This window comes from Callorhinchus milii, unplaced genomic scaffold (genome assembly GCF_018977255.1).
Source record: "Callorhinchus milii isolate IMCB2004 unplaced genomic scaffold, IMCB_Cmil_1.0 Scaffold1, whole genome shotgun sequence".
NCBI lineage: Eukaryota > Metazoa > Chordata > Chondrichthyes > Chimaeriformes > Callorhinchidae > Callorhinchus > Callorhinchus milii.
In genome coordinates this window covers 125516923-125529090 of record NW_024704742.1, presented here as the reverse complement: position 1 = coordinate 125529090, position 12168 = coordinate 125516923, and the positions used below count along the sequence as shown (strand labels likewise).

At 42.2% G+C, this 12168-nt stretch overlaps 1 protein-coding gene across 1 annotated transcript; it reads right to left on the bottom strand.

Moving 5' to 3' along the window:
- Positions 1 to 10531, bottom strand: si:dkey-3h3.3 (RING_Ubox and Deltex_C domain-containing protein). The gene is made up of 4 exons (XM_007892206.2): positions 10410 to 10531; positions 5394 to 6437; positions 2173 to 2390; positions 1 to 604 (listed from the first exon to the last, which is right to left on the bottom strand). Exons 1-4 carry the CDS (start codon positions 10413 to 10415, stop codon positions 535 to 537), a joined length of 1338 nt encoding a protein of 445 aa, XP_007890397.1. The 5' UTR covers positions 10416 to 10531; the 3' UTR covers positions 1 to 534.
- Between the last annotated feature and the right edge of the window lie 1637 nt (positions 10532 to 12168).

Below are 12168 nucleotides of genomic sequence, written 5' to 3'. Positions count from 1 at the left end.
TTTTGCTTGATAGTTTAATGTAATTTTATTCCTCTTTGGTGCTCATCAATCTCAGTACTTATTGTACAACCTTGCCTGTGTGTAGACCTGAACACTCACCTGCAAAGAATCGGAATGTCTGAGATCAATTTTAGATGCAATTCTGTCTTGTGTATGATTCAATTCAATCACAATTTGGAATCCAAGTTTCTTATTAAGAACTGTGAAAAAACGGTTTCTGAACGAATACTGAATTCAAGTATTTTTCCACAAACCACGCTCGATCTTAAATTTTACGGCAAAATTGATCTGACACCTTGAGACGTCGGTGGAATTTCAGACATTTTAGGTTTTTAAATATTTGCTACACAATCATACAAATAAATGAATAACAGTATTGTGATAAACACTATATCCATTTAAGTACTTTACAAATTTACAATATTCAGGCAGTAAATTTTCTAATTTAACTGCATCCTGGAAAATTGAGCAACAATAATTCCCAGAACAAATCATCATATTAAGTTGCTCAAGAGCGTTCATATTTGGAGTATTTCAGTGAATTCCTTTGGCTTTCAATTCGTCTTGCACGCGATCCAGGTAGGTTGGATCAGGATATCCATACCTAAAAGAACAAATAAGTTTGTTAACATTAATAAATTAATTCATCCTGCAGAAATAGTTCTTAAAAAGAAAAATTTACATCTCGCCACAATGCAAAAATAAGTATCTGGAGTCAAAAAGTTCATTCCGTATTATAGATTAGATTAAATTATTTACATTCCAGTTGTGCTAGGTATAACCCTGTGATGATAATAATAATAATCATATCCTTGCATTTGATATAGGGCCTTATCACGTCTTCTAGACGTCTCAAAAGTGCTTCACAGAATATACTGCAAAGTGAATTATTGTATATTTGTTGGTGAAACGCGGCAGCCAATTGTGCATAGCAGTGTCCCACATACAGTCGTGGATTGAAGTGACCAATTTATTATTGTTTTTTTTCTTGAGGGATTATTATCAGGCATGTGGAGTAAGGAAACTTACCCAAGGTTTTGCCCTGCCGGGAATCGAACCCAGGTCTCTTATTTGCGAGGCGAGTGCTCTAACCACTGAACTACAGGATTATATAATCATAGAATATTACAGCACAGAAGGAGGCCATTCAGTACATCATGCCTGTGCCAGCTCTTTGGAAGAGCTATCCAACTAGTCCCACTCCCCTCCCCCCTTTCCCCATACCACTGCATTTTTTTTATTTTCAAGTACGTGTCTAATTCCTTTTGAAAGTGGTTATTGAATCCATTTCCACCACTCTTTCAGTAAAAACTAATCACCTAAGCCTCCATGAATGATTATGCCATAGAGATTGAAGGCAACCAAATGGGAAAAAAACGGTTAAATCATGGTCGGAGATGCTGTCCTGTGTTACAGATGCTGTGTACATGCAAGTTGTTGTTTGGAAGATATGCGAACAGCCTGTAAAGGAGATAAGGCCTGTAAATAAAATTGAAAGAAATTGTTCTTGGGTCTAAATTTACTCTATTTTGGTAGCTTTTCTAAATGTCCTGAAATTGGTAAATTGCTGAATTCCGTCTTTGACTTTGAAGACATTTTTTGTGGTAATTAACAGAAAATGCCTATCAAAATTATGATTAAGAATTTGGCATGATCTGAATAGAACTAGGTTACCATTGCATGAGAAAGTTTCACGTGTCCAACATCAATATTTTCCAAAATACCCAATTTTTGGGGAAAGATTTATTATACGACTGAAAGCAACCAAAGTGAAGTGAGTGATTCCGTCACAGATCTGATGAAGCAGGTGGCCCTCTTGTGGTCAGAATAAGTAATACTTGACAATTTCTTCATAACAGCACGAATATCGTACTGTATTAGCATTCTGCCAATTGGACAATGGCACTGAGGTCCCATTTGCCTGTTCAGGTAGATGATAAATATTCTAAATGAGCAGGTTCCTACGAGCCTGACTGATGTTCCTCCCTCATCCAAATGGACCAAAATGGGTGTGACATTTGTTGAATCATTTTGCTCCTGTTCATGAGATGTTGCTGGCAAAGATTAGTGCCGGGATGCCTAAATAATAGCCACATTGTGCAAATTACCTTCCTATGCAATACAGCAAAGGATCATAATTTTTTACTCTGTTGAATATAATAACATACATACATTGATGGTCCTCCAGATGTACTAGTTTTGTGATGAATATCATTCCATGTTACGACATTGCTCCTCCCAGTAGTACTGGATGTTCCAATAGTAAAGACCAGTCTTTGGTTGAAGGCACGTTCCAATAGTTTGTGAACCTTTCTGCCCTCAAGTGTATCTGGGAGATAGGCAATACGTCCTGTGCCAGTATATCTTTGTCCAGGAGAAGGATGCTCAGGCTACCATATACAAAAAAACACAACATTAACAATCTAGCAATACAAACTTAAAAATAAAAAAGCATGAAGATAAGCAAGACTAAAATGAAACTTAGCTACAACAATATATGATGACTGAATAAATTCCCCCTAAATAAATTACTAAACAACTTCCTTGTAGCATTTTCTGGGTCCAAGGTCTCAAGGCCCACATCATAAAGGCACAATAAAATATTAAACTCCTGGGTCCCTAGTGTCATCACTTCCTGCATGTTGTAAGTGTGTGTGTAGATTATGTCGAGAAAGCACAGCTAATGTCACTTCCTTCACGAAGATGTGCTAGTTCAACATCCTGCAAATAGTGCACAAGAAGTGACATTAACTGCATTTCCTTCAGAGTGGGTGACTATGGCACACGGGAAATGACGATAGCAGCAATCAGAAAGTCGGTGCTATTTCTATCAACAACAGGATTTGTATGGCACAATTTTGATTTTCATAATCCGTGTTATAGCAGGCACGGTATAATGGTGTTGTCCTGTACAACAACAACAACAACAAAATTACATTTGTAAAGCACCTTTCATGTCAGGAGGACGTCCCAAGGCGCTGTTACAGACAGAGTTACAGACCCGAGCTGAGGGTCGGGGTGAGTGGAGGGAGAAAACAGGGAGATCAAAAGCACAGTCTAAGGGGAGGGTCTTGAGATGGGTCTTGAAGGTGGCAAAGGAGGGTTGAGGCGGAGGGACTGTAGGATGGAGCTCCAGAGGGTGGGGGTAGAGTGGCAAAATGCTCACCCGCCAATAGTGGGGCAAGCGAGGCAGGGGACGTGAATCAGGCTGGAGCCCGCTGAGCAGAGAGAGCGAGCAGGATGGTAGGGGGTTAGGCGGTGGCAGAGGGGGTGGGGGGAGCAAGACTGTGGAGGGCTTGGAAGGTGAGGACCAGGATCTCAAACTGTATCCTCTGTGTGATGGCAAGGATGGGGGAGATAGGGTCGGGGAGCCTAGTGCGGGAGAGGACACAGGCTGCAGAGTTCTGGATGATCTATCTGCAGCCTGTGGAGGGAGGAACACTAACATTAAACATCTCAAAGTGCTTTGCAAGTGGAGTAACTATTTTTTCTTAGGCAAGACCCAGTAGCCATTTTGCCCACAGCAAGTCCCACAGACAGGGATGAAGGGAATGATCAATTTTTCTGGCCGATTTAATAATAATAATGTTCCTTGCATTTGATATAGCACTTTTCACATCTTCTAGATGTCTCAAAGCGCGTCACAGAATATGCTGTAAAGTGAATTGACTGTATATTTGTGGGCGAAACACGGCAGCCAATTGCGCACAGCAGTGTCCCACAAACAGTCATAGATTGAAAATGACCAATTTATTATTGTTTTTGGTTTTTGGAGGGATTATTATTAGGCGTGTGGAGTAAGGAAACTTGCCCAAGGTTTCGCCCTGCCTGGAATTGAACTCAGGTCTCTCGCTTGCAAAGCGAGTGCTCTAACCACTGAGCTACAGGACTCCACATTTGTGGCCAGGATGCCAAGACTGCCCAAGGACACAAGTGTTCAATTTAGGGGAGAAAAAAAGATGAACTGCGAATAACAGTACTACATGTTCCAGACAATAAATTCTGCATCAGTCTGAAAAAAACTCTGTACCAGAATCGAATAAGAGAGACCAACACTTCTCACTCCATCTTGTGCCGGAAACGTTATCTTTCAGAATCAATTCCCAGCACAAGACAAAAAAAAAACTGCACCAACCAAAGCATCGATTTCACCAACATGCAGTGCGATAAAGCTCCCGTACCAATACGCTCACTCACTTTCCCTTACGTAGCGCCACATCTCGAAAAGTAAAGTCAGCAGATTACTTTTGTGCAAAACTGCTGTTTTGTACAGCAGGCTTGGTTGTGTGCGCACATAAAAAAGTTAAAACATGTGATATCTGGCACTCATGAATCATCACTCAACATCACATCGTTGGTACAGTTTTGAATGTGCCAATACTCCCCACTGTGTACTCCCTACAGGAATGAAATACGTGACGGAATCTAGTTTGCACATATTTGCAGATTCAACAATTGATTGCTAAGGAAGCAGACAGCAATAATAATCCTTGCATTTGCTATAGTGCCTTATCACGTCATCAAGATGTCTCGAAGCACTTCATAGGATATACTGTGAAGTGTAGTGACTGAATTTTATGGGCTAAAAGTAGGGGTGAATGGATGATTTTTGTGTATACTGGTGGAATGCAATCAATGACGTACTGAAATGAGAAGAGGTTTTCTTTCTCCTGGTGACCTAGTCAACAATCCTCTTAATTAAACTGGTCATTCAGTGGTAGGCAAACAAAGCAACCAATTTGCACATTACATGTCCCACCAAACCCCATGAAGTGGATAACCAAATTGGGGGGTGGGGATTGTTGGCCAGGACACATTTCTCTTTTCAAAAAGTGCCATGGGATCTTTAACATGCACCTGACAGGCAAACAGAACCTTGGTTAACATCTCATCCAAGGACGACACCTCTGCCACCAGAGCATACCCCCAGTACAAGAGGATCAGTATAAACTATCTGGCTTCAAAGTCCTGACAAGAGGCTACAACAGGCTTCCCCTGTAATATTGAAGGCTACAGAGAAAGTGCCACCAACAAATACAATGAGTCAACAGCTGTAAAACTTCTAATGAAATGGAATCAAGCAATGCAACAAAATTATTTTATGAAGCAGGAGAAGTTTCACAACTCCCTTTGCATATTGACTAGTACAATGTTCTAACCAGTGGTTAGTTCAAGCCATGGCCCTTGGGCCTGAAGTGGCCGTCAAACATTCTCACTAGTTCTTAAGTGAGTCTGTTTTAAATCAATGTTTCGTTTCCAGTAGCTACTGACTGGTGATGTTTATGGTGTGGCCATCAATCAATATTCAATCAAGGAAATCTATTTGGGGGGCTGACCAAAAAGTCCCATACCTTCAATTCAGCAAGATGCTACTAGGTAGCAGAATTACTCACCTGTTGTATGCCATCTGGTATGGCATAATTTATCACAATGGTGTCATACTTTTCATAGCCAGGAAGGTGAATGCCTGTGGTATAGGATTTCATTGTCCCAGCCTGAGGTTGATTACCCATTAACTCGCCATACACTTCTCCGCATATAGGACACGCCGACTTGACTCTAAAAGCCGCTTTTATACATTCCCTGCAGAATGAATGTTTACATTTTTTTAAGGTCTCTCGCTCATTGATTTCATCTAAGCAAACTGGACAGGTTTTGTCTTCAGCTTTTGAGTCCAGTTTGCTACTCGCTGCAGCAGAAATTGATTTGGTTTTGTGGTGACTTGGTGATGAAAGTGGTTTTGTGCTTGAATCTGTGATATCCATGTTAGAGGCTGCTGCATTCGTTGCTGACTTCAAACGATTACCCTGACACTTGTTGGAAAGCAGGGCTATCTCAGCTCTCTTTGTTTCAGAGGGGCTTCCAGCTAAAGTGAGTTTTGGACCCTTAAATTCAACCACAACTTTTGGGTATTCCTTTTGAAGGAATGCCCTTATCCCCTTCTCTGTTGTTTCTTTGCTAAAATTACGAAGTTCTATAGTCTTTAAGTCAAAATTTGTTGCGACGCGTTGATACAGAGTTATAAATCTGTCCTTTGCAGCACTGGACATCATTTTGCTTTTTGATACAGAATGAAATTCAATCTTACATGTTCCAGCTATTTCTGTCTTTTTAATGGCAACGTTACATTCCTGCTCTATATTTCGTAGCTGGTTGCTGCAAATGGCTGAAATGTAGTCAAAGTATATTTTGTCGATGCATAATTCTGCATGGTGATTCGGAGCGCTCAGAGCTGCAGAAGGATTTACACTGCAAGAAACTGCTTTGAGTTTCAATAATCTTGTGTGAATCTCATCAATTTCTTGAAATGATCCTGTGACTTCATAACAATTTGCACCAATCTTGCACTGTGCTTTATTGGAATGAATAATGTTGTACGCCTCATGTCTGTCCTTGAAGATGCGCAAGTCGATGACTGCTTTGACTTTAGGAAATACCTGGAAGTAGTAAAAATCTTTATGAATACAAAATTCCCACAAGCAAATATTTATCACATAATAAGCACTTTAATACACCGTGAATTAAGCATTCATTTGTCTCCTCTTTCATGCCACCTTTGCAGAAGGTGGCGAAAATGATTAAGTTTTGAACTCTACCATGTCCAATTGGCTAACGCCGTTACCTGGGATTTGTTGAGACCTTGAAAATAATTTAGACCTCGGACCCCCAAGTGGCACTGCCTCAAAGGCTGAGCGTTAGGAACTGAAGTCACTTAGAAGCAGGATCTCATGACTGAGCAGAACGTCTAGGTTGCCAATCACTTCATGGCTGTGTGTAGAACACTGCTGTGCGCAAATTGGCTACCACATTCGTCCACAAAATACAGTCACTCCACTTTACAGGACATCCCTCGAAGCCCTCATTTTCATCTCTCCCCACCGCCCGATGTGAAATGCAAGGATTATTATTATGCATTAATTATTCTCCTGAGTGCTCTTAGATGTTACCCTGCATGAAGGGCGCTATGTAAGTGTAGGTTGTTGTTGAGAGAATATTCTTTATTCATTCAATAAATACTTTTAGCTATTTTTAAATACTTATGATATCCTAAGGCTTTCTGAAGCTTTAAAATAAAATCAGTAATACTGTATCATTCACAAGATTTAATAAAAATATAAAAGCTGTACAACAAATGTTCCCATAGCTACTGCACTAACCAAGGTGACCTAACTAGTTACACATGTTGTTGAAATCAGTGCCTAAATTACCTTTAGTTTTCTTATGGGGAGGGTGTAAAAGGAGAATGGAACATTTTTCTACGATAGTCAGGCACAGCACCTTGAACTAACTACACATCTATGGAGCAAAGCATTCCAGTTTATTCTGCACCAGTTATTTGTCGTAGCCCCAAACAAGTGTTGCAAAACATCTAATACAACAGTGTGACTTTTCCCATTCCTGCACCAGCAATTACTAGGCTTCTCAGTCAGATTGTCAATTACTATCAAATTAGTGGCAATTTTGTATCCAGTGTCTGCACTCACAATGTTTCACAGAAGCCAGACAATACACAGAGTAGTCTGCAATCCTATGACAACAACTAATTGCATTTATTACATACTCCAGACTTGCACTCTAACATAGTGCTAGGATGTACTCCACTGTTGGGGGTATGATGCATCGTTGGAGATGCCATCCTTCAAATGAGGCGGATTATGCTGAGATCCCCTCTGTTCAGGTGGATGTTGAAGATCCCCTAACACTATTCAAAAAGCAAAGAGTGTTTCTCCCAGTGTCCTGGCCCAGATAAAATGAATAATTCACTTGATGGCGGTTTGTGGAATAATGCCATGTGCAAATTGATTGCCACATTCCGCCACAAAATACAGCCACTTCACTTTACATCCGGCGAAGCACTATTTTTGTGTACTAACACAGCCAAACGGGAACCTCATAGGGATTTAGATAACTATTATACAATTTTTTTGATGAAGTAACAGAGTGAAGGTGAAGGTAGTGCAGTTGATGTAGTTTATATGGATTTTCAAAAGGTGTTCGATAGAGTGCCACATAAGAGATTTGTATGCAAAATATAAGCCCACAGCATTAAAGGGACAGTGGCAGTATGGATACAGAATTGGCTGGAAGACAGAAAGTGATGGGTGAGCGGTTGTATTTCTGACTGGAGGGAAGTGTGCAGTGGTGTCCCCCAGGGGTCAGTATTGGGACCACTGCTGTTTTTGATCTATATAAATGACCTGGACTTGGGTATAGGGAGTACAGTTTCCAAGTTTGCAGATGATACTAAGCTAGGGCAAGTAGTAAACAGTGAGGAGGATAGTAGCAGACTGCAAGGGACATAGATAGACTGATAAAATGGGCAGACACATGGCAAGTGAAGTTTAATGTGGAGAAATGCAAAGTGATACATTTTGGAAGGATGAATGAGAGGCAATATAAGCTGATGGTACAATCTTAAAGGGAGTGAAGGAACAGAGAGACCCGAGGGTTCATACAAGTAAATCTTTAAACGTGGAAGGACATGAAGATACTGCTGTTAAAAAAGCATATAATAATAATAATCCTTGCATTTGATATAGCGCTTTTCACGTCTTCTAGACGTCCAAAGCACTTTACAGAATAGACTATAAAGTGAATTGACTGTATATTTGTGGGCAGGCAATTGCGCACAGCAATGTCCCACAAACAATCATGGATTGAAAATGACCAATTTATTACTGTTTTGTTTGTTGGAGGGATTATTATTAGGCGTGTGGAGTAAGGAAACTTGCCCAAGGTTTCGCCCTCTGCCTGGAATTGAACCCAGGTCTCTCACTTGCAAAGTGAGTGCTCTAACCACTGAGCTACAGGACTCCATGGGATATGGGATACTAGCCTTTATTAATAGGGGCATAGAATACAAAAGTCAGGAAGTTATGATGAAACTTTATAAAATACTTGTGAGGCCTCAGCTAAAGTACTGTGTTCAGTTCTGGGCACCGGACTTTAGGAAGGATGTCAAGGCAATGGAGAGAGTGCAAAGGAGATTTACCAGGATGTTCCAGGAATGAGGGACTTCAGTTATCAGAAGAGGCGAGAGAAGCTAGGATTATTCTCCTTGGAGCAGAGAAGGTTAAGACAAGACTTAATAGAACTTTTCAAAATTATGAGGGGATTCGATAGGATGAACAAGGAGAAACTATTTCCACTGGCGGGTGGGTCGGTAATCCAAGGACACCGACTTAAAATAGTTGTTAAAAGAACTAGAGGGGAGGTGAGGAGAATTTTTTTCACACAGCGAGTGTTCGGATCTGAAATGCATTGCTTGAAAGGGTGGTTTTAAGAGTGAAGTAGATAATTATTTGGGGAGGACAAGTTTGCAGGGCTATGAAGAGAGCGCGGGGAAGTGGAATTGATTTGGGTACCTCCTTCTGTGCTTTATAATTCTATGATATCAAGACAATTGTAAACCCAACAAGTGGTGCAAGCAGAAAGTGTTCATTCATTCAAATTAGATAAGATTTATTTTTGAAAATAATATATTTGTATATAACAATATACAAGTAATTTGAGACGCGACACATAGTAAGTGTAGTATGCTTAGAAGAACCAGGCAACTTTGGATCTTAAGTACGTAAAGCTTTCCAGTCTGTTGTAGACTAATCCATACAGAATTAATTACTACCAACCTCTCTATTATGGTAGCATGCAGGTTGGTAGAAGCGAAACTAGATGGAGCTTGGTCTTTATTTCGTTTAGCAACCTCTAAATTCCTAAGTGATTACAGAGAGTGGGCACATTGTAAAAACAAAATGCATGGCAACAGGGAGCTCCATTGCCAGTCAGACGAGGTATTACACGGACCGAAATACTGCTTGAGAAGCCTTATTGCCATGTCAAAAATGCAACACGCACAAAAAAGAAAAACTGCTCATGATTTGCTTTGAAAACAGCCAGATCCTCCAGCCAGCCCAGGTCACACCTCCCCGGGCAGCTCCAAGGAACCAGGTGCAAACAGGCTTTGCAGCTCAAACCCAAGAGCCGGTCATAGGTTAACAAAACAACATTGGCACAGGGTCTGTGCTGCTTGTTTTAGGCTATTGATTTTTTAATTTTTTTTTGCTTTTTTTTTAAAAAAAGCACACAGACAACTGACCTAGGAAGTTGTTTAAAGCTGCATTTGTGGGGGAGGGGAGGTTCAGATAGGATCTGGTTGGGAAGTCAACAAGGCCAGAAATAACTGGCTTCAGAGGAGGGGGAGACACACACACACAGACAATAAAAGATGGGGTAATAAAACAGACTGATGCACTCCAGTAGTTACTGAGCCCCCAATCATAGTGGGGAGGGGGGGGTTAAGGAGGAGGTTAAGGCTACAACCATTGCATTGCATCTGCTTCAGAGTCATTGCAATTTTTTTTCAAAAAAAAGAAACAAAACAGGAGCAAAGAGCCAACAATAATACCTACCTCCATGTTGAGCTGTGTGAGCAGAGGCTGAGGGAGAGAAAGTAGCCACTCACTGCTGACAGTGCTACTGCCACCAGAGCGCCTGCACTCCAACCAAACCTGACAGCGCCTCTCTCCTCCAATTGGCTGGCCCGGCTCCCCCGGTTAACCCCGCCCCCGAATTCTCACTTGTGATTGGCAAACCCGCCCGTCGATCACCAGCCTTCCTGCGCCACGTTAGGCTGCGCGCAGAGGGAGAGGGAGAAGAAATGAACAGACCTGAGCCTTTTGTGTGTGTGTGTGTGTGTGTGTTGGTGGTGGGGGGGTGTATGTGTGGTGGGGTTGTGTGTGTGTTGGGTGGGGAGATGTGGTGGGGGAGGGGGAACCTGAACGTTTACTTTCGCTTTCCAGTGTTACGCTTTCGAAACCGTATCCAAAGAGCTTATTTCCTCCACCGGCAACCAACCCCCCCACCCCCCCCCCCCGCAATCAAAAAATAAAAATGTTATCTGCATTGTATCTTATTCTGAAAGGCGGTGGGGGTGGGGGTTGTGGGAAGCGTTCGGGATTTCAAAGAGAAAATTCGGTTCAAGTTTCAGGGATGACCCTTATGTGAACTTCCATCAGATCATCATGTTTTCACTTTCAATGTGTTGGCCTGTGGTGTATTTCCAGCACGTTCTGGTTATTTCAGATTTCCAGCAATTGCCAGATTTCTTCCTAGTTCTGCGCAACTGAGTCACTCACGTGAGCCAAAGTGCAACCTCCCAAAAAATCAGAGTGAACTGGAGATCAATAGGTTGATGACAGTGATGGACCTCTCTGAGGAGATGTCTCTCAATTCCTCCTCCCTTATCGCTTTGTGAGGACAAACCTCAATAAAGCAAAGTAATGGACTGCAAACAGTTCTCGTGGCCCTGACATAGCGGCCCTAGAGGCAGTGCAGAGTAGAGCAACCAGAATGATCCCCAGTATAAGAGGAATGAGCTACCTATGAATTGGGCCAATAGAAAAATGCAGATATATTTTGCCCCAAATTGCGGGTAAATTAGAACATTTTGTGGTGGGAGGTGGTGATTGGTGCCATTGAGGCACAGAGGTACATTTTACTACCAACCTACATGTTTTCACTTTATTGATAAAAAGTAAACTTGACGTAATTACACATATTACATTGTATCGAATTCAAGATCCTCATCCTCATCTACAAGGCCATTCACGGCCTTGCTCCCTCCTACCTCTCTGACCTACTATCCCCCTACCTACCTACCTGCCCGTACCCTCCGTTCCTCTGGCTCCGATCTGCTCCACATCCCCCGCCGCCCTAACCGCCCTACCATCGGTGGGCGGGCCTTCAGCCTCTCAGCCCCGAGGCTCTGGAACTCTGTCCCCCAGTGCCTTCGCCTTGCCTCCTCCCTTTCCTCCTTCATGGCCGGTCTCAAGACCTTTCTCTTTGACCGTGCCTTCACCTCCCCTCTCGACTCTCTACCCACTCCTCGCTCCCTTCCCTCCCCTCACCCTGACCATTTCTCCCCTGCTCGGGTCCTGACCCAACTGTTCAGCACATTGGGACGTCCTCCCGACGTGAAAGGCGCTCTATAAATGGAATCTTGTTGTTGTTGTTGCAAAAAAATATTGATTTCTTCTTTAACAAAAACTGGGTGGCCCATTTGGGGTGTGGGGACCAGACCCAAAGAGAGACCACACACAGACAGACACAGAGAGAGACCATAAGATCATAAGTCGTAGGAGCAGGAGTAGACCATTCGGCCCCTCGAGC

What these genes read in the sequence shown, in the direction of transcription:
- si:dkey-3h3.3 (XM_007892206.2), bottom strand. An exon ending in TACCAGATGGCATACAACAG is followed by an intron (nt 2,391 to 5,393) that starts GTGAGTAATTCT and finishes TGTATATGGTAG; the next exon opens with CCTGAGCATCCTTCTCCTGG. An exon ending in ACATCTGGAGGACCATCAAT is followed by an intron (nt 605 to 2,172) that starts GTATGTATGTTA and finishes TTGTTCTTTTAG; the next exon opens with GTATGGATATCCTGATCCAA.